Genomic DNA, 25,690 nt, shown 5'->3' on the forward strand with positions numbered 1-25,690 from the left:
ATCGATCGGTAAATCGAGAGCTCCCTCGACTCAGCTCCCTCTTCACCACGACAGACCGATACAGCGACCGCATCACTGCTGACGCCGCACCGATCCGTCTATCGATCTCACGCTCCATCCGTCTCTCACTCGTGAACAAGACCCAGAGACTCCTCCACTTGAGGCAAGGACTCCCCACCGACCTGTAGAGGGGAAGACACCTTTTTCCAGTGGAGAACCATGGCCTCGAGGTGCTGACCCTCATCCTGGCCGCTAAACACTCGGCTGCAAACCGCCCCAGAGCGTGCTGAAGGTCCTGATTTGTTGAAGCCAACAGAACAACATCGTCTGCAAAAAGCAGAGATGAGATCCTGAGGCTCCCAAATAGGACACCCTGCGGCCCCTGGCTGCGCCTAGAAATTCTGTACATAAAGTTAATTAACAGAACCGGTGACAAAGGGCAGCCCTGGCAGAGACCAACACGCACCGGGAACAGGTCAGACTTACTGCCGGCGATGCATTCATCGATCATTTCCTGTTTCAATTATAATAAATCAGACACAAATAGGCTACTCACAATACCAAAGTAGCATTTTCCCCAAGTACTTTTGTCACTACTGTTGTCTCAAAGCAAAGTTACTTGAGTCAATATTTTAGCCAGCCTACTCTGGCCAACAACCCAGTTAAAAAGTTGCTTGGCCAAAGATGACCAACGCCAATCAATGGCACAATCTGCTAACAGATCATGCAACTTTAGTGAGCACAATCAGTCTCCAAAGTACAATAAGACCTGGGACCACCTCTTAGTACAATGGAGCAGAGCTCATTCCTCCCTCGCCCCTTTTTGCCCATATTTGTCCACCCGCCATACCCTATGCATGCAAGTCTGCATTTTGATTTTATGCAGTGCTGTTGCTGGAATGGACTGTTGGTATTGGTCTAAAATTGAAATATTTTTATTTATTTATTTAAATGACAGGATGAAGAAGACAGATGCTCTCCATCTTGTTTTAAAAAATATAATAATAATAATAATAATTATTATTATTTTAATAAATCTCACGTCTGTGTCATGGCGTCGGCGTCGTTGGCGTCGTTGCCACTGGCAACAGGCGCGCTATATAAACCGCAACTGGAATGTCATTTTTCACTGTCACTTTGACGCTCGATTGAGAGACTTCGAGAGGTCTGTATCGTCATTTCTCACCAAGTTTATGTCAGTTCTTGCTCATAGACACATTCAAAACGCTTTCTAACACTTGTTTCTGTGCTTGTATGTGTTTTTCCCCCCAGATTTACGAACAAACGCTCAACTGAGATCGATCATGGCTCCGAATCTGCACCCCTTCCCTGGTGGTAAGTGTCTTTATAATACTCTATATCAACAAATATTGCAAAAATAGCTTGAATTTTCAATGTTAGTACCCGTTTTGTCCGTGTGGGGGCAGTGCGGCTTTTGCTAATGCTAATGTTTTTGTCAAAAGTGGTCAGGTTAAAGCTAATGAAATTGGTCAGGTTTAGTAACTTTCACTCGACGATTTCTTTTTTGAGCATGGTTAATACCTGATAAAAATGGCTTACATTTATCAGTAGGAGTCCTAAGTAAAAAGTTATCCAGGAATTGGTTGGAAATATATGGTAGTTTAGTTTCACGACGTCTTGTTGTAGTCAAAAGTGGTCAAGCTAAAGGAACAGACAGTCTTGAGAGTACTTGGTAACTTTCACTCGACGATTTCTATTTTGGGCATTGTTAATACCTGATAAAAATGGTTTACATTTATCAGTAGGAGTCCTAAGTAAAAAGTTATCCAGGAATTTGTTGGAAACATGAGGTAGTTTAGTTTCACGACGTCTTTTTGTCAAAAGTGGTCAAGCTAACGGAACGGTCAGTCTTGAGAGTACTTGGTAACTGTCACTCGACGATTTCTATTTTGGGCATTGTTAATACCTGATAAAAATGGTTTACATTTATCAGTAGGAGTCCTAAGTAAAACGTCATCAAGGAATTTAATGGAAAACTGAGATAGTTTAGTTTCTGGGCATCGAAAATCATTGTTGTTTGATGTAAACCTTTCCAGTCCAACATTCTAGATTATTTCTCGGAAATGCATTTGCTTTGCTTAAAAGTAGATTAATATGAGTTAACTTTTCGATTTTAGGTTTGGATGGCATTACCAGGTGCCCTGTAAACTTACACAAGAGATGCCAGCCTGAGGTCAGTCATATTGAATTATTAACATGAATTGGTTATTACATGTGTTGGTGCCAGTGTTAATTTTGTTGACTAAAATATTTAGTCATAATTTTATTCAATGTATATTTTTGTCAACTAAAATTGGACTAAAACTAAGTTAAAAGTTGTTAATGAGACTAAAACTATGACTAAAATGTCCAGATAGTAAATAAAAATGTAAAGAAGAAACTAAAATCATCCAAACTTCCAATGACAATTTGAAAGAGCCTCATGTCATTTACAATCAGTGCCAAAGGAACAGCTCTGTGCTTTGTTCATGAGGAGAAGCTCCTTGAAGCCGAGGACCTTGATTAAATATGATCATAAAAAATAAAAGGTTTGTCTTAGATTCGGTCGACAAAATTTTACCTGCAATTTTCGTCGACTAAAACTAGACTGAAATTGAAGAGAACTATTTGACTTAATCGTGTCTAAAATTGAATTGCATTTCCATCCAAAGACTAGAACTAAAAACATGTTGTCAAAATGAACACTGGTTGGTGCGAGTTGCTCATGTTTGTACTTTTCAGACCCTGTGGACGCTCCGTGGTACCCTCCGTGGGACGACCCGTGGGACGCTCCAGAGGAGGCGGTCGACTCAGACTCAGACGACGGAGGTGAGGTTCATGTCCATTGGGCTCCTGTTTTGTTGCAGGTGATTTTGCTTTCTGATGAAGAGGAAGAGGAGGAGGAGGAGGAGGAGGAAGAGGAGGACTGGGACGACGGGGACTCTGGTTATGGAAGTTTTGAAGAGGAAGAGGAAGAGGAAGATGAAGACCAGCGCGTTCCTGGAGAGGAGCTCCGGGCCCCTCCTGCTCAAGCTGTGGAGCCGGTGGGTCTTCCCCAGATCCCTGCCCCACAGCAGCGAGCAGAGAGCCCGTCTCCAGCCTTCAGCGCCCTGCAGAGGATGGAAGAGGAAGAGGAAGACCAGCGCGTTCCTGGAGAGGAGCTCCGGGCCCCTCCTGCTCAAGCTGTGGAGCCGGTGGGTCTTCCCCAGATCCCTGCCCCACAGCAGCGAGCAGAGAGCCCGTCTCCAGCCTTCAGCGCCCTGCAGAGGATGGAAGAGGAAGCGCTTCACGGTCAGGACCTCGGTCAGCTCTCTCTCCCTGCACCCTCCCGTCCCGTCCCGGCTTTGTCTTCAGGCCCTGCTCCGGACTTCCTGCCCCTCGGCGGATCCAAGCGCAGCAGGGATGAAGATGATGAAGACGAGGAAGACGACGCCAAGCGCCTTCGCCTCTCCTTCTCTGAAGACGGCTCCGACGGCCCCTCCACTTCAGCTGGGACGTCCTGGGGTTTCACCCGCTACTTCCTCCACCCCCACCTGCTCCAGGACCCGGATTCAGACTCGGACTAAATTTTAGCCTCTGAATTCCAGACCTGGAAATCCGTAATGGCGACATTTACCACCGTCCACGCCGTTACGCTTGCCTGTATATAACCTTACCTTAGTCGTGTCTGTGTGTGCTTAAAAACACCAAAAGTTCACCAAACTATTTTTCTATAGTAGTAGTAGTAATAGTAGTAGTAGTATTCTTGTGTGCTCTATAAACAAAAAGACCAAAAAACACATTTCTTTAGTAGTAGTAGTAGTAGTAGTAGTAGTAGTAGTTGTAGTAGTTGTAGTAGTTGTAGTAGTAATAGTATTCTTGTGTGCTCTATAAACAAAACAACAAAAAAACTATTTCTTGTAGTAGTCGTAGTAATATTTTGTGTGTGCTCTAAAAACAATGTGGTAAGTATCTGTGTTTCTAGTTTTCTAAATGTAAAAGTAGCTGTTTAAAAATGACTATTTATTCTACTCATAGTCATAACTGTGTTCACTTTAAGACAAAATGAGTGAAGAAAGTTTCATCTCTCTGTGTCGGCCCTTTTCCACTCTGGGCATAGCAGGGTTAGACAGGATCGCCCCATAACCAGAGGGTTGTTGGTGCGACTGCTTCTCTGTGTTTTCAGTAAAACTTGCAGATCTGATTTCTGCCTTAGCTGTGTGTGTGTGTTGTAAACTGAACGTTGTTATGGGGCAGCAGTGGCTCAGCTGGTAGAGTTCGACCTCTAATTCAAAGGTTGGTGGTTCGATCTCTAATACTGGCAGCGCACACTGTCGTTGTGTCCTTGGGCAAGACACTTGACCCGCATTGCCCCCAGTGTAGACGTGTGAGTGGAGAGCGTGTGTGGGTGAATGACTGACTGCTGTACTGTAAGGTAAGTGTGTGTTTGGAGCCTGTCCATTCACACTTGCTGACTGTAATGAACTGTAAGGAGGAGATTTGGGTTTGTCCATGAACTCAGCAGTTTGTGGGACACTCCCTACTTCCCCCGTTTCTCATGTTTTTGTTTGGTATTGTGTTAACTGTATTAACATTAAAAATTGACTTGTCTCGTTGCACTTTTTTTGGTTTGTCAAAAGAAACAAAACCAATATTTAAATGTGTGACAGAGAAGGAGCTTATTATCATTTCATAAAAATATTACAATAAAAAGTTAATTTCAAATGGGCCTTCCATTAATGACTGATATATTAGTATTAAAGGTGAATAGGACTGTGTATTCGTCGGTAGGGTTGTGTGTTTTTGTTTTGTTTGTTTACAGGGGAAACAACTGGGAGTGATCGCCGCACCAGCAGAGGACGTCCTGACCCGACACCACACGACCTAGGAGTGACCTGTGATTTCTCAGGAGGCCGCTGCTCTTTCTAAATGGTAAATTGTCTCAACATTATATGTATGTTTATATATGTATATATATATAGAAGGAGCCGCTCACCCGTTCACACTCTCATTCATACACCGATGTGCACAGGTACTGGAGGCCAGGTGGACCACATGCCCAAGGACACAACGCTCAGGAGCCAGGAATCCCACCTTCTGATCACGAGACCACCCGCTCTAAATGGTAAATGGTCACATTTATATAGCGCCTTTACATCAAGGAACCACTCACCCATTCACTCTCTCATTCATTCACCAGTGTACACAGACACCGGAGGCAAGGAGGGTGACGTGTCTTGCCCAAGGACACAATGACGGTGTGCATCTGCGGAATTCGAACCGCCGACCCTCCGGTCACAAGACGACCCGCTCTACCATCTGCACCACGGTCTTCCTTTCTTGTGGGAAGTCACATGTCACTGACCTGCCCGAAGAGGAGCTCCGGCAGAGGTGAGACGGCGCTGCAGCCGTGTCCTCATGATGTGTCCCCCTGACTGTGCAGCGCCACCTGTAGAACACTTTGAGCAGTGATAAATAAACGTAAGTAAATAAGAATGATGATTTGTATTGTCTCTTTTGTTCATAGCTTATTTAAAAAGAATTGGGGAGTTGTTGCAAGTACAGTATTATAAACAGTCCAGATTTTGCCCAAATGAGAGACAGAGGAGTTTGTTTTTTCAGTTGTACCACTATTACATTACAGCGGTCTGGTCATAACAGGTTCATATGTAGTTGTGAGACACAGAGAGTCAACGTCCTTGTTTTTGCAAGTCCAGTGATTCACAAACACCAGGGCTTCTTCAGGTGCTACAGAGTCAGCTGCTATTTTTGCCTGGAGATGGAACCAAACGGACACGGGCTCCAGGCTGCGGGTACCGGAGAAGAATCCGCCAGTCACACACAAACAGCTTTTTGTCAAGGAGGCAGGTTTATGGCTGTCCAATCACAACCTTTGAAACTCTATTTGGTTGTTGCGTTTAGTTGCAGAAGAAGTAATCAATCCTGGATCAGTGGCGGAAATAAACAAGAATGGATGGATAAGAAGTAGGAATTCATATTTCTTGGCAATAAGCTGTTATTTCTGAAGAAATACTGCCCTCGTGTGGTTAGTATCTTACATTACACCCATGTGGCCACACTGGCCACTCTAAAATGATTTTATGCATAGTACACCTTTGGATGGCATACTTTCAATGGTATGTAGTATGTCTTTGAGATAATCAGAACACTTTTCAACTGTTTACTGTGTATAATTGCTTTAATCAACAGAACAGGTCAACCAATATCACACATCTTTCAATTAAAAATTATAAATACACAAATGTAAAACAGTGTTCTGGTCAGTTCAACCTAACACAGGAGGTAATGGGGTAGAAGTCCGGGTCTATCTTAAAGAAATATGTAACTAACAACGTCAAATTAGATTACGTGTAACATAGATGTTGTGCACACAGTAGCATGGCATTCTGAACCAACTGTCTTATTTGTCATGGTTGGCCACCACTCATGCAATCCATCTCACTTTGAATTACTAAAATAAATTAACCTTTTTTTTTTCCCGCGACCCGGCCCTGGATAAAGCGGAAGAAAATGGATGGATGGAAATTAACCTTTATTCAATGTTCTTTTGTAATAACTTCCAGACATGCACGTGTAATCTGACACTTTAAGTGCATGTATTTTGGTCAACATTCAGTTCAACCTGACATTATTATAGAATTGTAATACATTTTACTATGTACCCAGCGTGCTGCATCAAGCTCAAGTATAGTATGTACTGCTTTCCAGCTATAAGCAGGCGTCCCTAACTGGATTATGTTCACTTTGGGTATGACTGTATGTAGACATTAGTCCTTAGTCAATCCCAGGGAGGTACTTTTTTATATGACATAACCATCAGCAGGACAGTACAGTATTTAACAAAAAAACAATTCAAATACAAATATCCTTCAATGACTGAGTTGTTTCAAAAATAAAATCTACACCTTCTGAGAGAAAAGTAAGCAGGCATTAACATTCTTAGCATCCAACATAGCATCATTATTTAGCTGAAAATAGCATTTACAAAAGTTAAGTTGAGCTGCGTTCACCAAAAACGTCTTACATTTACAGAAACCAGTGTATCCACATTCAGCTGAATATAAAGGTCCTATAATGGTCCAGCCAAGCATGCAGAACAGTGCGCCACTTTCAACTTAGCTAGGAATATCAGCGCTGGTGTTGCGGTTGTCATATTTGTGGTGAATGATGAGTAGAACTACTCCCAGGAAGAAGCAGATGGAGCCAACCGTGATGTAGGCAATTCCAAGGAAAGGATTCTTCCCCCCCATCCAAGAGATCGTGCTCAGAATCATGCGTTTGCGGCCGTCAAAGCTGAGCACAGGGTAATCTGAGTTGAGTTGGTTAAGAGAATTTGATTTAAAAGAAATACGTGAGACGCAAAACTCTTTTGTGTCTTGTATGTGAAGACACTTTCAGGTTCTACCTATCACACAAAATGATTCTGATAAAACTTTGTTATGTTGAAGAAGAGACGACCAAAGTTAGCAGGATTACTCAAACCAGCATGAGTGAAGCAGTATAGTCCTCCTGGCATGTTTTCAAGAAGGGAACAATCCTATTAAAAGTTAGAAAATTACATTTAACATGATTTAACACCCTTTAAATTTTAAAATGTGAAAAATTGAGTGAAATACAAAATGGACATCCTTGATCCTGCATACATCTACTGTATCAACAAAATAAACCAGTCGTGCAGATTCTCTAAATTCTCAGTTCTAACAGACTGCATCAATGACTGTTATATTCACTCAGGTTTGTGTCAGTTAAATTATTTTCACCCACTTCTTGTTGATAAAGGATACTGTAAGTGACGGTGAGAATATATCTCCCACTGGGGAGAGTGGGGGTTGTGCTCGACTTCTTCTGGATGATGCGGTAGAGTTTGCGGAAAGTGGGCAAAGCGGCGGTTCTCATCCACACTATGAAGTCCTCATTGGTGAACCCATTGTTCTCCGAGTCTAATGGGTCCAGCTCAAACACTGGCTTCCTCCAGTTCACTGGTTTAGAAGTTCCTGAGTCCAAACACAGATCAAGTTACTACACAGTGCGTTCTTTCATCTAGTAAAAAGCACAGGTGCATTACCTTGGAAAGCAAGAGTGAGGTTGGAGTTTCCATTGGGATTTCTAAACTTCACATGCTTGTCCGTCCACCAAGCAATGCCCTTCTTTACCAGTGGAACGAGATTTCTTGTGCCATTGGATTCAACATAATACAAGTCCAAAGTATCTGAAAAGGAGAGAAAATTAAAAAAGCATAATTAAGTTTTTGGTCTGACAAAAGTAAAACAAAACCACTTACCATTAAAAAGGCTGTTTGCAATGGCTCCACACGGGGCAATAGGAAAGCCCTCACTTGTGCGATATGGTTCACATTCTTTGCTTGGTTCCTGTAATAAAGCGGAATTCCATATATGGTTTGCAATGACTTGGGTTTTATTTGTATATACTGCGAAGTGTAAGAGAATATATCTACCTTTAAAGCGGACAGATCTCCATTCAACTGGCTGTCATCCCTGGATTTGACATATCGTCTGTGATTTTGGTAGAAATTGGACAGGCCGTAGTACATAAATACATTACTCTGTAAGGAAAGGAAGTAATTTGTCACCAACATAGTATAAACTACAATTTGGCCCATTACATTATAATACATACACATATCTAAGTTTTATGTAGATAATTATGTCTCGGTATTTTATTTTTATTTATCATCTTTTATAAAAGAAGGTTTTTAAGATGTATGTTGACTGAAGTTTTTTTTTAGCATGAATCCAGCCTTTCTGGAAGCACTTGTGTGGTATATTTTAAAACAAGGAGAATCGATAGTAATGAACGCTTGCCAAACGTTTAATGCCCCATTTCTTGGACATAAATAGATCCTAATGGCCGAGTTGCACCAGGGAGATATCTTTCCCCTCATGCTGCACTGAACACAAAGGTGCAGGTCTATCAATTTTGATGGAGAGGGCATCTATTATTCATCTGTACCGCATATTGTCAGGAAGGTCCTGGCTCACCTCAAATGGCTGCTCCAATGTGAAGTTCAGGGAGCATGTGCATGGTGTAGTGCTGTTCCAGCTGAAATTCCGGGCACAGCTATAACAGGGACTGTTACTGTCAACACCAGTGTAGTCAATCTGCACAAAAATGTATTCTCATTAGTAATAAATGCAATACTACATCCGTTTTGGATGCATTTATAGACACAGAAACAAAATAATAACACAAGAACTTTGTTAAGTGATGGTGTAACGCCACATGAATAGCCGTGTTTTAGTCAAATGTTGCTACTATTAAGGCGGCTTTAGAATTAAAATATACATTTCAACAGGTGTCCGGGCTAAAAGGATTAGGCATATTAGAAATACACATTACAAATATCACATTGTAATGGTAGAAAAATACAACGTAATATCCAGTTATTGTTTTAGGTTTACCTCGAACTCTTTGATGTTGTTTGAAGTGACGTACAGGCCAATGCCAATGGGGATAAAGATGAGGCCGATCACGAAGAAAGCAGGCAGCACTGTGCCCGCTGTCAGGATGGGCTGCCAGGCTGGGAGTCTCTGCTGTTTAAAAGCAGTATTGTCCGGTTTTCTACTTTTGACAGCGCCTGCTCCAGCGTGACCTGCAGCTCCCGAGTGGTGTCCGTCTTCCTCCTTCGCGTTGTAGCTTGACGCCATCATGGCTGTGATCATCTGATTCGGGCGTAGTAATCCACTTTAGTTCGTCTCTAGACTTCGTCGTTGTTGGAAAGTGCAAATAGAAGTAGAAACAACATTCAAAAAAAGTAAAAATGTATCAGCGAGGCAGCGTCGTCCTCCTCTAGCCCAAACATCAACCTATTTTATGTAATGTTGTTCTCTACGTGTTGTTAATCCCATCCCAAGAAGAACCCGGAAGATTCCCAGCCAATCAGATTCAAGCATATGAGTATTACGTCACAGCGCAAAATGCAAAGCCTACGCCCAAACAATTGACCGTCCGTATCGAGTGGTGTTGAGGACAAAAAAATTGATGGATCCATGTCCAGTATAAGACTGTTTTAAATTGTTGCCAGACAAATAGCATTGTAGAGATATTTAAGCGATATATGTTTATGTAAAATGTTTCTAATCTGAACACTAGGCACAGTTCTGGCTTTTGTGACTAGCATACATTATTGTTTTCAAAAAATGGTATATACAGATTGGACTAAACAATTTTTCATTTATTATTTACATAACTTAAAAAGTTTTTATTCAAAAATACATTTTCAGTACAAATCCTTTACATAAAATCCATAATTTATTAACACAAATACTTGTTTGTCTTACAATCTTATAAAACATATGAACACATTACATAGGAAACACAAAGCTATATGCAGTTAGTAGCAGCACAGAGTAAAAATAAAACCACCGCAATCACTGTAAAGAAAAAAACATAACTTGAAGTATCAACCATCATATCAACCAAATCCATAAGACAAATATTATCTTTAGCCTAGAGTTATGTGTTTCATGGCTACCGTTATGGCCTCATTCAAAGTTGTCGGGGCCAGTGCTTTAATAGCAAATGTATATAAATATCAAAACCTTCCTCCTTTTTCCAGAGTTGTGCTAGTTACAGACTTTTTAACCTCTATTTTCATAGTCTGACTTTCCATTTTTACTCCGCTGGAGATGCCCAGAGACCCCAACACTGCCTTTCCCGTCTTCAGGCTCTTAGACATCGGGATGCGAGTCAGCCCAGTGCGGGACAGCTGAGTGTCCTGTGCAGCCTGTTTGACAGAGGAGAGGTACAGTATATCAATAATGTACAGTATATAAAATTGTTTTTATATACAAGCATTCAAAACACACACATCGACCAAACAACATTCATTCATGACTAATAGTCATTATTTCACTTTAAAGCCACAAATATTGTCTGTGTTTATGTAAACATAACTACAGACTGCATGCAAAGCAATACATTTCAATAATTCTGATAATTCTTAGCCTGACCAGCAAGACTACTTGACTCAGAAAGTGGATATAGCTACACATGATTATGGTAGCTCTGCTCCACAAGGCTTTGGAATTAGGATTTTAATTTCATTTTATTGAAACAAGGATTTACATGAGATCTCCAGACTCCAACTGTAACTCAATGTTTAAATTATATGGTATATAGATTTATAATGTTTGTGTGAAAAGCAAGGTGTATCATACTTACGGGGCTTGGTGTGTGTCTGGAAGTGGCCGATGAGGCTGGGGTGATGGTAATGCTGCTCATCACTTTGCTCTGTGCGCTGCGAGTGGCTGTACTGGTGGTGATCTGCCGAGGTGAGCGCAGGACTGTCCCAGTTGATAAGGTCATCTCTTTGTTCTCCGATGCTGAAGCCACCTGCCTGATCTTTGGGTTGTTGCCAAGGTGAATATGTATTTTATTGTCCTCTGTGGTGATGATGCTACTGTTGTTGCTATGGCCTTTCCTTATGGGCATTGGAACCATCTGCTTTTCAGGCGTGACTTTAAAGACAGCCCGTCCCATGGTCATCTCCTGTGGCTCTGGGGAGGGGGATCCTTCAGGGACCACAGTGCTGACCGTCATTATAGAAACAGGGGACAAAGGCCTGCTGGAGGCTGAGGAAGATGACCGGCTACTTTCAGGCGACTTAGCTCTAGAAATGGTTGTGATGGACACTGGAGATTTGGCTCTGTCTGAAACATGGCAACCAAAACCAGACTTCCTATGCCCCGGAGTTGCAGTGGGAATGATAGTTATGCGGGATCTGGGTTGGGAATGGGATGGGTTAGGACTAAGGGGGGTTGAACTAGAAAAAGCATCTTCAGAGGTTGGACTGCTGATCTCAAGAGTTGCAGTCTTGTTTTGGTGGTCTGGAGTTACTCTAATATGCAAAGGCTGACCTTGCTTCTGTGTCATCGTTAGCTCTGAGGCTAGCGCATCTCCATTAATGTGCATTGACTTTTCCGTATTGCTATCCTGGGCAACGCTATCCTTTTTCCGCATCCAGGGAATCCATGATTTCTTCAGGTCACTGCCAGAAGAAGGGGAGCGTTCAATCGATTTTTCCGAGGGTTTTCTCAAACACCTTTGTCTAAGGTTGCTCATAATGTGATTCTCCTCCAGGACAGACTTTCTTATGAACACTGCTGGGGTATCCTCATCTGCAACCCCATTGGATAGTGCTTCTGTTTGTACTCCAGTAGATGTTGTTGCAATATCCATCATTCTCCTCCCATTCATAGCAGGTCTTAGTGCACGACTTTGCCTCTTTACGACCTCTAGTTCTTTGGTCAGATGGAAAACTTCTGTGCCCATGTTCTTGGCTTTCTCCTCCTCTTCTAAAAATCTCTGCTGTAAAACAGAATAATCCACTTGTAGCTGGGAGAGTTGGTCTTCCTTGTGCATCAGTTCATGGATTTTTTCCTTCAAAGCAACAACATCAGCCTGTAGCTCTGTGTTCTTTACCTCTTCACTCCTACACTTCTGCCTAAGGTCCTCCTCGTGGCTGTCTTCTTCTCCCTTTTCTATGGCTTTGTTGCGTGCTATCTGACTCCTCATCTCCTCCACCTGCTGGGACAAAACGTTAGCCTTATCCTGTTCATTTAGAAACCTCTTCTCTAGCATGTCATACTGGTCTTCTGTCTTGATCAGATCTCCCTCCACCACCTCAAGTTGCTTTAGACGATTTTTCAGTCGCTCAATCTCAAACGTCAGCTCTTTGACTTTGTTATCCTGTTTAAGTGTGTCCGGAAATTTCCCAAGGTCACTCATGACAGAGTTCTTTACGGACAATTTTTGTGCTTCTAGAGCTTCTATTCTCTTTTTCAATTGGCTGATCTTTGCATTTAGATCTTTGTTCACATCAATTTCGTGAGCTAGTTTTGTCGACAACTCTCCCCTGTCACTATTTAGAGACTCCATTTTGGTTTCCATCTCTGATTTCAATTTTAACAGCTTTTTGCTCTCCTCAATGAGCTTCTCTGTGACGTCCATGACTTTGCCTTGCTCCGCCTCCACCATGTTGTTCAGATCCTCCTTTTGTTTTTCATCACATTTCATTTTCTCCAGGAGACTTTTGCGTTCGTCCATCAAGGCAACAGTCAGTGATTTTAGCTTGCTCAAGTCATCCTTAAGGCTTAGCTCTGACTTTTCTAATTTAAGTTCAGAAGACTCTAACTCTTTTAAACGTATGCGAAGTGCAACGACCTCATCAGAGAGTTCTTTGGTGAGACCTTTCTCCTTCTCCAGTGCCGTATGTAACTGAGAGCATTCGGCTTTGCTCGTGGTGAAAGCTGTCTCAAGTTTCTCCAGCTCCATCATTCTGCACTGTAGCTTCTCCACCTCCTGCCTAAGGTCTTTGCTATTGCACTCCTCCTCCTGAAGTCTTTTCCTTAGGACTTTACATTGATTTTCAGTTCTGGAGATCTCCTCGTCTTTCCCTTCCATCTCCATCACCCGCTTTCGCAAATTCTCCAACTCAGTGGTCAGACTGCAGTTGCCGCCTTCCCCTTTGCTAAGCTTGTCTCTAAGTTCAGTTAGTTCATCTTCGTATTTCTTCAGTGTGCTGTTTTGTGCCTCTAGTTCTTCCACTTTGTGTGTCAGTCCCAGAATTTTGGCGTTGAGTTGCCGGCTGTTTGCCTCTTGACTTGCTAATTTGGCACTCATCTCCTCGTGTTGTTGGCCCAACTTGGCAGATTTGTCCTTCAGTTCAGTCTCTAGATTGTGCAGCCGGTGTCCGTCCTCATGTGTACGGTCTTTAGCTTCTTTCAGGGCTTGCTCGCCCTGCACCAGCTGCTGGCTCAGCTCCTGAACCCGCTGGCTCTGTTGGTCCATTTGCTCCAGGTTTTGTTGGCGCTCATTAACCAGCATCAGGGCAAAAGATTTCAGCTTCACCAGCTCCTCCCTTACTTTAGCAAGGCGCTTGGAGTGCTCCTTCTCCTTCTTTACCTGGTAGGCTTTCTCAGTCTCCAAGAGTCTCTTCAATCTGCAAGAACAGAAATATGCAGTTATATTGCAATGCTTTGCCATGTTACAGGAGAGTGAGCTGTGTGAGTGCCCTAGTAAATATAAAAGGTTTTCTTTCACAAATCACCTCAAGTAAATATGATACACTAAGTAGTGCTTTACAGAATAAATATTCAGACTCCACACTACACTTCCTGAGTATGCCATGTCAATAAAAATAGGCCACCAGTAAAAGTTTAAATCCCCCTCACCACTTTCTTTTCTTTCAGCTTCTTTCTATGCTGCTTATGCTCATCACATCTTCAACAAATGCATGCAAAGCAGATTGCAATTGTACACTCCCACTGACTACCAACAGTGTAGAAGGCATCCTAGACATTTTTGCATTGCAAAATGCACTAAACAAATTAGTTTGAGTCATGAAAGAAGGAAACATGTACAACTACAAGAGAGAAGAAACAAGATACTCGATCACAAGCATAAGTCCCGCACCTTACATAGATACATTTTACCTTAGTCTTAAAGCATTAGAATAAAAAATGGTCCAAAATATGCCATAAAACCTCGGTCAGACGCTTGTAGTAGAAATCCATGTCCCTCACTATTCGACCTCAAACCAATGATGTCAGCTCACCCATGAAAGCGGTTCATGTGAGTATGAGGGAGAGATGCTCTGCTCTACATTGTGCACACTGAAGAGGCGGATCTACCGAGTGCTGTTCCAATTGTGCAAAGTAAAACTGACAAGTGGCCCACTACAAGAATGCCTTACACGTAGAAACAGAGCACAGGGATGTTGACATTTATATAACAGTTTAGTAACTAAAACAGAAAGTTTTAAATATAAAACATTATAATAAAAAAAATAAAAAAAAATAATCATTAACTAGACCAACTTATAATTTGATTTGTTGGAGCATACATATTACTACTGCATAATAGTTTAAGTTACACAACAAACCAAAATTAAAACAGGACGTGCAGCAGCCTTGCAAAGTAAAAGGTTTAAAATACACTAGTTATTTTTAAGGCACAGTGTCACAGTAGATATGATAATGGCTCATGTTACAAGTGTCCCTTTGGCCAAGTATGATCAGCGTCACCTTGGCTGGATACTGTACTGGGGTGGCTTCCAGATCTCAAAATTCATACTTGCATCGCCACATGCCATTGCCATTCTAGGGATTGGCTGTCTAAAATTGCAAAGGTCAGAGTGATGATGTCAGGGGTTCAAGGAAGCAAAGGTTGAGTGAGGGCTACAGTTGATCTCCGTAGGAGGATAAGAGCTAAATAAGATCTAGAAAGAGGTATGCAAATAGGAAAACTGCTGGCTTATTGAACATTTAAATAAAGAAGAAATCTTTGTATGAGAAAATATTGTATTGTGACTCTTCTTTGATTGTTTTGAATTTTGTTCAAGCTGAGTATAAATGGTCTCTGCCAGAAATGATGGAGATGCCTTGTGGGAAATACTTCGAGTACATTCTTCAGCTAGAAATGGCCAATTAAAAGCGTTCATTTGTGGATGCTTTAATTAGTAGGTTAGGGCCCCTCTCTCATACACATCAATACAGACTATAGGTTTGGCTTGTTTGATCTGAGTGGGGCCCTTGTGATGTAACCAGGCTTTTCTCTGATGGGGCACAGTGCACTGACCACACAGAATGGTCACTCTACACATGATGTCATGGGAGATTCTCACATGCCACTCACAGCTCCCAGAATTCATAGAGGTTCAGTTTACTTCAACCTGGTAGGCCTACTCCTAATCCTATGACACAGAGTTATTGTCCACGAGATGCTTTTCCAGTCTACAGAATGTATAAAGTTAAAGTCACAGCGCAGAACACTCCAGGTTATACGTCAAGAGAGCAACTAAACTGACAGAATATGCTTCTGCATACATGCTTCTGATGCTCAGCTGAACACAATGCTTATTAGACAACGGTTTTAAAAAAAAAAGACATATCTGAGAATTTTAACATTAAATGTTTTTTTTTTTTCTCTGCAAAGCATCACAGAACCTCATTCTTTGCAACTCCATCCTCCTCCACTTCTCACCTCTCCCTCTCTTGCTCCAAGAGGTTTGTGAAGTCGTCACTCTTGTTCATGTAATCTACGTGCTTGCGCTTCTCCGTGTTCAACTCGTGCACAGTGCGACGGTGGCACTTTTCTGCGAGCAGCAGCTGACCTAACATCCTCCTGTATGTTTCTTGGTGCTTCTCCTGCAGACGCTCCAGCTAAAGTGAGGAAAGATGGCGAGTTAAATACTGATAACTCATACTGCTTTCCCGTTCATGATTTCCCTCCTGACCTCCACCATGGGTTTCTGATAGACGCTGGGTTGGTGATGCTTGGTGCCAGTGACGATGCTGTCTCTTTGCAAAGCCTGCAGAGCTGGAGCAGGGGTAGCAGAGCCATAGCGAGACTCCAGGGCCTCTGGGCTGGTCTGTTTGCACTTCAGCATACTGAGTACATCTTCTCTGGCCTGGGAGTAAACACAAGATCAAACATTTCAACATATGATTCGCACAGCAGCTCGGAATATTGGCATTTGATGTATATTGTAACAAGAGATGTCAAATATTTCTTTGAGAATTAGAGAGCTGGCTGAAACACGTGTTGCCCTTTTGTTACCTTAAATTACCCCTTATATCCACTAGATGGAGATGTCGAGTCAGTGTGCTTACATGCAAGCTATTGTATTGCCTCAAAATCTCAAAATCTACAAAAGTCTACTTAGTTATTGTAAATACATCTAGATATATAGTAACACATGTTACTGTTCTGATCAATTTAAAAGGTCAGATTGAAATAAGTAAACATTTTACTCCCCATAGGGAAGTGGTACTTCTGCTACGAAAAAATGCATATAGTCAAAACTACCCTAAAAGGATTCAAAATAATATTGCAGTTGTTTTGTTCTCTTGCTTACCTGCACTTCTCCCTCCATAATGCCCAGCAATCTGAGTAGATCCTTCTTGGAGAGATCCACAATGCTCTTTTTGCTTTCACTCTTATCCAGAAGGCACACCTCTTTCTCTGAGATCACCTCCAGTCTGTCCTCGGGTTCCTTCGGCTGGACTTTGGCCTTGAGACTCTTCACGGACAGGCCAAGGTCTTCTTCTTGCCCGATGTCTGAATCGCTCTGTGGAACCCCCAGAACACCATTGTCCGGGGCCTCCACCCCGCTGCTTTTGGACCTCATCCTCTGTCTGGAACAAGAGCAAAAGGTATGGTTTTGATACAGCAAAATGAAAATGTGATTACATTTAGTGTGTTATGGCAAGCTTTATAGTTTTGTGTTGGACCTTGCCTTTCCTCATTGCATTTTCATTGCTATTGCCTGGCCCACTTAAGTCATGTGACACAATGCGCCTTTATTTATTTACAAGTTCACACATTTTCTTGGACATAATTTTTGTGCATCAAAAGGAGGATTCAAATGTGTATAGTTTGTATAAATGTAATATAAATTTGTACAAAGTGAATTATCGGGTACGGTTGCTTTGATATACCAATTGTAAGTCAGTAAAGTTTGCAAGACATTGTGATTTTGACATTGACAACATGAAGATTTTAATTCCAAACAGAAAACGCCGCCTCCAAAAATCCCCTTGTAACACCCTGATGATGTCACAGCGCCCCGACCTCGGCCTGATGCAAGACACCCTACAAATGATGTCAAAAAGAATGATCTATAGGAAAAAATAGGAAAATCTAGTCTCTTGTAATTAAGTTTGCAATGTAGTATTCAAATCAAGATCCTGTTCGCTGTGCACATTTTAAATCTTGTGGTCGGGAGCATTAACATTTACTGAAAATAGTGAAATGTGTACCTTTCAGAACATGTTTGTTTTTAGACGTCTAATCACAGAGTTAGAAGGTTTTATACGGGGCAGCTGATGGGGGGTAACTGCAGACTTTGACAATACATTGTTCATTGATTTATTGTATTGTATTATAACCATAGTTGTCACACGGAACTGCTGCTGATATCAACGTATATAGTTTATTTTTGTAGTTGCTTGAAGTTTAAAGCATCAGTCAAAGCCATAGTCCTGGTTTATTGCAAGGAAAATACTCTTACAAAATACAAAAAAACAATCAAACATTTGTGGTGTGTGGTGAAAACAGTTTCCCAGTTTTTATTCACATAATGTCTACAGCCTACTCCTAATTCATAATTTGTATGTTATATAACATTGCACTTATCGCTGTTAGCGTTAGTATTAGCTGTAAATGTACTATGAAGAATCTTGGCAGGGCTAGCAAAACACACATTTCCACTCGGGATGACGAATGTTTGTGCGCTGTGATAGTGGTGAGTGAAGTTAAGATCGCAGTGAAATTCAATGAGGCGTGTCACCATTTTCTTTGAATCCTAATCGGTTTCCAGGAAGAAAAATCAACAATTTCATGAGAAGCCACAAACGCTGCATCCTCAGTTTAGGCAGAAGGGGACAAACTGACCCCGCTCCATGAGTCCATCTCTTATCTGCCCAAGTTCAGCCAGTTCACTGTGGGGAAGTACACAGATTATATGCCCCATCTTTCAGCCTGTTGGTAACTATTAGTTTCACCAGTAGTCAAATGTCAGAGTACTAAGATTTCCTGATTAAATAGTGTCCGTGGCCTAGTAAAACAAGCGTTGAGATTTGTAAATACGTCCAGCATGAATGTCATTTCGGGAATGATCAGGCACAAGGGTAATGGGACTACTGTAGTTGACCTGGGCACAGTTCTTATATAGCGCACATGCAAGTGACTAAAAGGGCGACACGTGTTGAATCTGGCTCTCTAAAGTTTTATTTTTAATTTCTGGGCCAGTGGCATAGGAATCCAAAGAGGGAGTGATATCATCTGACTCTATGTAAAGTGTTACTACAGTAGGTGGTGAAGAAAGAGCACGGAGTAGGATTTGTTATATAAGCAGTAATACAAGATATTGACAGTAAATGTGTCTTATTTCCTTTGTTCGATGGTCTTTGTTGTAGGTCCGATGTCCTGAAAATCGAGAAAATTGATTTAAGAGACGCTTCAGGAGCATTGGCCATGTTTACTTTGATTAGCAGATCCCAATGCAGTGTGATGGACAAATTTACTTACAGCAAAAACTACAGACTTGGTCAAAATGACTGTGGCAGCTTCCATGACCTAATAGGGGAACATGAACCACACTTTGACGAATACTCACGTTAATACCGGTTATATACAACAGGTGCAGGAGGCTAACCATGTAGGCTAGGTGCTGCTGCTGACCAAAGTTCCTGGTTCAAAGTCACCCACTGCTTCTGACAGGCACTGGTCAAAAGTGTCACTACAGGGGGAAGTGATGTCTATGACAAATACAACACTGTTTGCCTTTCATAGTGCATCTCTTATGATACTGTTTGTACACGTGACATCACAACATTGAGGAAGTCTGCCACTGAAAATTCCATGGTGGTAACTATGGTAACTGTCAAATTAACTGTCAACAAAGATTTTTGTTGTTGTCTCCACATGAAACAAAAACAGTCACAAAGTTAAATGTCTTCTCTGTCAGCACAAATGAACTAAGGCCGCGTGACTTCTCATAAAGGTGTCCAAAAGTGGTGACAAAAACGTCATGTTGGCCAGTTGAAAGGTCTCTCTGCCGGAAAAATAACATGGCAGGTTTGTAAATCCAATCACTTGCAAATGCCGATGAGGTACATCTTTTGTTTGGAGATTTCTTTCAAGACTTATATCTCTCCCATAGAGTTGCATTGGCCCCTGCCCTCTATCTAAGTTCATGACATCATCAAATGTGAACGCAGCTAATTACTAATTCTACTGCTGCCACCACTAAAATAGCAGCTCTTAACTAACTACATAGCTGTCGTCTTCTGTGTATATTCCAGTTTTATAACTTAATTGATGGGACGAGGCCTTGCCAGGAGACAGTCGTCTTGTTTAGTCTTTGTTGAAGTGTGGACTGTTATGAAGCAGCAAATGGGAATTCCAGCGGGACATGTCCTGCATTCCACTGTGGCACCAAACAGTTGTCTTCATGTGGAGTCTGAAGGAGGAGTTCAGGACAATACGTCTGCGCTGTCAGCTCTGTCCAATCTCCATAATGCCCACATTCGTATTCATGGCATCTGCACCATACACATAAAAACCAGGCTTAGACCTAGACCCTGAGAGGCTCCAGGCAAGGCCAAGACTAAATTTAAAGCTAAGTCTATCCTATAGGGTTGGTCAAGTCCAGCTGTCCAATATGAGTATTTTTAAACTGCACAAAACATGTGGCCCCATACCAATACAAAGAGGAGGGGCTTGGAACTTTGTGGTCGCACGTTATTTTGAGAGTATTTTTTATGATTTCCAAAGGTTTAGTCGGATAAAATAGGTCTGAGAACAGCTGCTTTTTGTACTTTACTGTTCTCCCATAGAAAAAGGCTGTGTTTATATTTGATTGATGCCTGATATATCCTCACTCACGCTTTGTCTAAATAAGGAGTAGATAACGTGAGCTGACATGTTCCGCTCTAAGAACCGGATAAAAAACGGCTCTTCCATCCAGACAAGAAAAACAGCCAGGTCTGCCAAAAGTGAGAGATTCCATCATCTCTGTTAAACTGTGAATGAGATGTGTATCTGAGGGAGGGGAGATCCGTCTGATTTCAGATGTAATGTGACACCTGTTCCCTTGCAAGAACACAAATCTGACATTATTTATGGTCCAGTCAGGCTGCACGTCCCATGTTAGCGCGGGATTCAGTTCACGGGACTCGTGTGTGTCTATTTAACACATTTGTGAAATGTCTTGCCCAATAACACAACAATCTGCAATGGTTGGAGCTGGAGCTTTGGGGCAATACCAAGAGTTGTGGAAGTACTGTGGTTTTGTGAATAAATATGACGTGTTAAGAAAAGCACTGTACTGAACTGAATCTGAAACTTGAGAAACATTATCTTGAATTAGGAATCGTTTACCTCTAGCACCCCGGAAGGCTGATGGCATTACGCTTACACATTTACAGCTTTTCTTGTAAAGTGATGATGACACCCTTTACTCAGAGCTCATAGCGTTAACGCCTCTAACATGTTATGCCACACGACAGCAAAATGTCACACACATGCTCTGAAGACGTATATTCCCCTGATGCAACGCAAACCTGATCCGCTCACTGATCTGACTGGAGCCTCGGCAGTTGAGGTTACAGTAAGGAGAGGGTCATGTGTAACAGGTAGGGCTTCACCCATCACGACCCCCTGAAACAGACCTGCACATTCTTTGTAATTAACTTATATAAACTGCACTGACTGAAGCTGTAGTAGTGGTAAGAGACACAAGAGCCCTCATCTCTCAGCCGACAGGTAGTCATACAAGAATACTTTGCATAATTAAAACAGGATTTAATTGATGCCCTCTTGGATCATACATTTGAGTCGGTATTCAAATGGCAATGATTCCCCCAGCAACTGTACTCGTTCTCCAGGTGGGAGTGGGGCTATAAACCATTGGGCGAATCATGGAGAGCCTTCTGGGGTCGTGTGGCATGGTTACGGCGGCTCATCTTCCAGCATGAAGATCAAGCGTGGGATCAAGTTCAGGGCGCTCTAAGAATAGAACCAACTAGCCAGGCAACATATGGATAAGGCCACTCGGTTGTAGCCGTGTCCATTGGCATTGTCCACCCCAAGGTCAGACACAGCGTTGAAGATCCAAGGAGGAACGATAGAGACAATGGGGTTTCAGTTTCAGGAAGAACATCCTATCTGGAAGGTTTTGCTAAAACAATGTAACAATTTAAAAGGACAAGGATTGAGTTGCCAATAGGAAGATAGACAGATGTTTATGCAGTCAAATTATATATTTTTTTTTACTGTTTTCATCAGTTGCTTAATGCTTTATACAGTGTAACTAGAAGAGTGATGATCTGGAATGCTTTATCAGTTCTGAAACTGGATAAATACTACTCTGAGTGGAGATGTTAGATACTAGCATCTAAATGGACTAGCCTGTTGCCTCTGCTAAAGCATTTCTGTTATTGGGCTCCATATACTCGGGAGTGTTCCCAAAACATGCCTTTGGGGAACACCTTTTCTCGTAGAAAAAAAAGAAAAGCACAGACAAGCTTGCCCTCACACAAACAACTGTAGTTAGTATTTGTTTATGGAGACATAATGAGTGGAGAAGTTTTTCATATCTTATTAACCCTATATCCATGTGGTTAAGAAGAATGGGCTCCACAGTTTAATAAAACTTTATGCGAGAGACCATCCAACAGTCAGTCTATTGTACAAACCTCTGCCCTGTTGATACGCTGGACTGTATTAAATGATTTCACATGGCTCTCGGGTTTGACCTAATTTTATCCGCTGACTGAAAACTTGGGTTAGAAGTGCCACTGTTCTGTGAAACATCCAAAATTTCTAAAGCACATTTCTGGAATTCAAGACCAGGAGGCCCTTTGACAGTGGGTGCAACTGTGCAAGTGCCAGTGACAGCTGGTGCAAAGGCCCCAGAGGACATACATTACAATAAGGAGAGAGACTGACCACTGGGGTCAAAATGTGACCAATGACTAAAGTAAAATATACAACACGTTTTGGTGATGGCTTGCAATAATAATTCATATTTTTTAGTTGGTATGGTTTGTCCTGAAAGAATTGAGAGCAAAGAGCAGGATTAGAATTGGACCCTTGAGTAAATCAATCACTGCTCTATCACTTAGAAAGAAAAAGTTGAACCTGAAAGTGAATGAGATTGTGGGTAGACAATGAGAGTTGTTGGCAAATATGAAATTTGTGCTTGTTCCAAGCCGAGAGAAATGAAGCAGATTGTGTCTAGAGGGACATTTGAAGGTTAAGTCTGTTTCAATTATTATGTCACTGCCATTGGGTGGCCAGATATTTGAGGACTTATTCTTTGAATAATCATCCAAATTTGTGATTTGTAGTGCAAAACGTACTTTTTATTACCTATTTATTGGGATTTTACTGCAGAGATCAACAAAAGGGCCTCTCTCATAAACACATGTGCACATCTCACTGGACAACTATGTCCATCTCAGAATGAGTCATTCTAACAAATGTAATAATGATGTAAGCCAGCATAAGTCATCCAAAATCAATGTTGCCTTGGCTCTTTGCCCCTGTTATCTTGTTACTGTTTAAATAGAGCTTGCCATGTACTATTTGCTTCTGTTTCAAGTGATTTGCCCTCGGTAAACATCCCAAGTCAACAATTATAAATATTTCAGAATGTTACTGTAGCTGAAGGCTTGAAAAACAGCCTTTGCCAGTCCATTCCTGATTACGTGTACCCTTGTTCAGGAAGCAAGTTTGTGTTATTGTGGACACCCACAGCTGGCCTTATCTCACAATGATAAGGCCAGCTGTGGCCTTATTAATGATTACTATTATTATTTTTTTAATCAAAGTTAGTCGTAACATTTTATCATAGTAACTTAGCAACACCATTCGAATATATCTGGTCTTCACTGTATCGGTCGACAGGCTGCCTAAAGAATTGGTTTGCATATTTGTATGTAATTACTGTGTACCTCTGCACACCATGGACAGCAAAAGCATCTGCAGGGATGACAAGGAGGTGCTGGCCCAAGTACAAAAATGTTAATGAATAATATCTGGCTCATGTTGTTTTTGTCCAGCGTGAGCAGTGATATCACCCAGGCCCTATGTGCACGGATCGCCCATCAGCTGGAGACGAGGAAGGAGAGAAGAGAGGAGAGGGCTGCTCTGAGCCAATGAGCCATGGATCCTGACAGAAAGGTGGACTCAGCTCAAAGGCTCTCTGACAGCTCTGTAAGCCACACCAGCACTCGCGTCCCTTAGCTAAATATCAGATACATTAAAGCAACACCATGTAACTTTTGCTCTCTGGGCTCCCTCTCTGATTGATAGCGCTTACACAGCCCAATTTCTAACTCTGTAATCAGAAAAGATTCTTGGTTGTTTGAAGCTCTCTGCCACAAGTAGAGCAAACTTGATCAGTCCCATTAAAAGCTGATCTATTTTTTCAAAACATTAACTTAAGGTCCCTCCGTGTTGCATAGTTGCACTTTAGGAATTTGAGCATTACCTAAACATAGTGATGTGACTAATGGACAATGCTGTGTGTCTTCCCCTTAAGCTGATGCGCTCACGCAGATAAAATGGAATCCATCTCAGCTTCATTACAAGGCATAACTATTCACTTGTTATCGTGGTGAGTGATAGCCTCCTGCTCCAGAGTGGTCATGTGTAGCTTATAGCTTCTGGTGTTAAGTGCCACAGTTCTGCAGAGGCATGACTAATTTTGAGTTGGCGCACCATTCATACCAGTTGAAATCATTACTGTACGAGAATTAATAGTGTCTTGTCTGACTCCCAAATACCCCAGTAGACCTTTGTCCATTGATTTGATTCATTGCGTTTTATACTGACTGTCACTTTGCTCAGAGTGCATTTATTATAACTTCCAAGACTGGGCACTTGTCCTCCCGTGAGTAAGTGCTTCATGTAAAATGGATTACGGCATAATAATTAGAATATTTTAAAGTGAGCTGAATTAATCACGCACTTGTACAATTGGAGTGGTCTTTCGCTGGAATGGAAGCAGAAGCGGAGCTCTAAATGCGTGATTTGGATTATAAAGCACTGTGAAAGACAGAAACATGACATGAGAGAAAAACAGCATGTATCAGTGTACAATAAGACAGGTTTGATGTTGTCTCATACTGAGAGAGTTCACCTCTGCCAAGGCACTGACTCCACCTCGCAATGGTAAAGACACAGTGCCCCAACTTGGACTCAGCTTTTCAAAAAAAAAAAAAAAAAAAAAAACTCTCAAAACTCTCAAAACAGATCATAGAATGTGCTATAACTTGAATTAGTTCTTTTAGTGAGTTAATCTGGATCCACATAGAAACTGAACTGACAGTTGCTCATATTGTCAAAGCAAATAGTAACACACTGTTAATCACTGAATCACACTTACTTTGAGTTGCACTGCTCCAAATGAAAGTGAAAGTAATCCTTAATATCTAATGTACAGTCTCCTCCACTTCATTAGCTGGCAGAATGGTTACTGAATGCTGCTTAGAGCCATGCTAAGCTCTGCTCTCTCTCTCTCTCTTTACTGTAGCTCCCAGCGAGTTCCTCAGGTCAGGGAGGGAACAGCACGAGGCAACTGTAACTTCCCCTCCTCTCTATCTCTCCTCCCCTACAGCCAAACACAAACACATCTCTGATTTCATACCAATCTCCCCAGTTCGAAGACTGCTCGAGAATTGGAATTGTGTGGGAGCCAATGGGCAAGGAGATTGTAGGAGGTGGGACGTCACTTTTCTTAGCCATTGAAGCACTCATGGCAATAGACTACACTGCAAAACCACGCAGTTGTATTCCTTTTGTGGGTTACTTCTGCCTTCAATTAACCCAATGCTACGTTTAGCTGATTGTTGATGTTTCTATGTATAGAGGTGTTTATAGTAAGTGAAGCATTAAAATTACAGTTTTTTAAAGTGCAGTTTGTAATTATAATTTTTAAATATATGATAAAACAGCATGCTACTAAACCAGTATATGTTCTTATAGCCAGACCTGTGTATGTTTCATACCTGACAGACACACAGGTCTGGCTATAAGAACATATTAGCATCATTACTAGAATACCGAACCTAATAGGACTAACTTACTACTATGATTATAAGTCACGCCTTGATTGTATCTTGTCAGTTACTAATGACCACTTGATAGAATAAAGTAGGCT

The 25,690-nt window shown here is 41.7% G+C and overlaps 2 protein-coding genes and 1 long non-coding RNA gene across 3 annotated transcripts; 1 reads left to right on the plus strand and 2 right to left on the minus strand.

The window, feature by feature from the left end:
* The first annotated feature begins 4,776 nt into the window (after window positions 1–4,776).
* LOC306976234 lies at window positions 4,777–5,467 on the plus strand. Its single transcript, XR_013793758.1, has 3 exons — window positions 4,777–4,911; window positions 5,012–5,104; window positions 5,180–5,467. It is a non-coding gene; the product is annotated as an uncharacterized lncRNA (long non-coding RNA).
* An 890-nt stretch (window positions 5,468–6,357) lies between these two features.
* LOC306976125 (cell cycle control protein 50A-like) lies at window positions 6,358–9,887 on the minus strand. The gene is made up of 8 exons (XM_079574007.1): window positions 9,420–9,887; window positions 9,000–9,119; window positions 8,456–8,563; window positions 8,282–8,369; window positions 8,066–8,209; window positions 7,785–7,994; window positions 6,531–7,309; window positions 6,358–6,466 (listed from the first exon to the last, which is right to left on the minus strand). The coding sequence occupies exons 1-7, from the start codon at window positions 9,678–9,680 to the stop codon at window positions 7,116–7,118; spliced, it is 1,125 nt and encodes a 374-aa protein (XP_079430133.1). The 5' UTR covers window positions 9,681–9,887; the 3' UTR covers window positions 6,358–6,466; window positions 6,531–7,115.
* Window positions 9,888–10,359: 472 nt separating this feature from the next.
* Window positions 10,360–25,044, minus strand: LOC306975417 (filamin-A-interacting protein 1-like). The gene is made up of 6 exons (XM_079572948.1): window positions 24,917–25,044; window positions 16,877–17,156; window positions 16,256–16,429; window positions 16,003–16,181; window positions 11,182–13,960; window positions 10,360–10,744 (listed from the first exon to the last, which is right to left on the minus strand). Exons 2-6 carry the CDS (start codon window positions 17,147–17,149, stop codon window positions 10,553–10,555), a joined length of 3,597 nt encoding a protein of 1,198 aa, XP_079429074.1. The 5' UTR covers window positions 17,150–17,156; window positions 24,917–25,044; the 3' UTR covers window positions 10,360–10,552.
* Window positions 25,045–25,690: the final 646 nt, after the last annotated feature.

The sequence above is a fragment of the Gobius niger genome (genome assembly GCF_951799975.1).
Source record: "Gobius niger genome assembly, chromosome: 16".
NCBI classification, from domain to species: domain Eukaryota; kingdom Metazoa; phylum Chordata; class Actinopteri; order Gobiiformes; family Gobiidae; genus Gobius; species Gobius niger.

Coding starts and splice junctions, on each gene's coding strand:
- LOC306976125 (XM_079574007.1), bottom strand. CDS start 9,680: ATGATCACAGCCATGATGGCGTCAAGCTACAACGCGAAGGAGGAAGAC. Junction 9,120..9,419: donor ACAACATCAAAGAGTTCGAG/GTAAACCTAAAA, acceptor ATTTTTGTGCAG/ATTGACTACACTGGTGTTGA. Junction 8,370..8,455: donor GAGATCTGTCCGCTTTAAAG/GTAGATATATTC, acceptor GCTTTATTACAG/GAACCAAGCAAAGAATGTGA.
- LOC306975417 (XM_079572948.1), bottom strand. CDS start 17,149: ATGAGGTCCAAAAGCAGCGGGGTGGAGGCCCCGGACAATGGTGTTCTG. Junction 13,961..16,002: donor TTGGAGCAAGAGAGGGAGAG/GTGAGAAGTGGA, acceptor CTGTTCTTGCAG/ATTGAAGAGACTCTTGGAGA. Junction 10,745..11,181: donor CCAGACACACACCAAGCCCC/GTAAGTATGATA, acceptor TCTGTCAAACAG/GCTGCACAGGACACTCAGCT.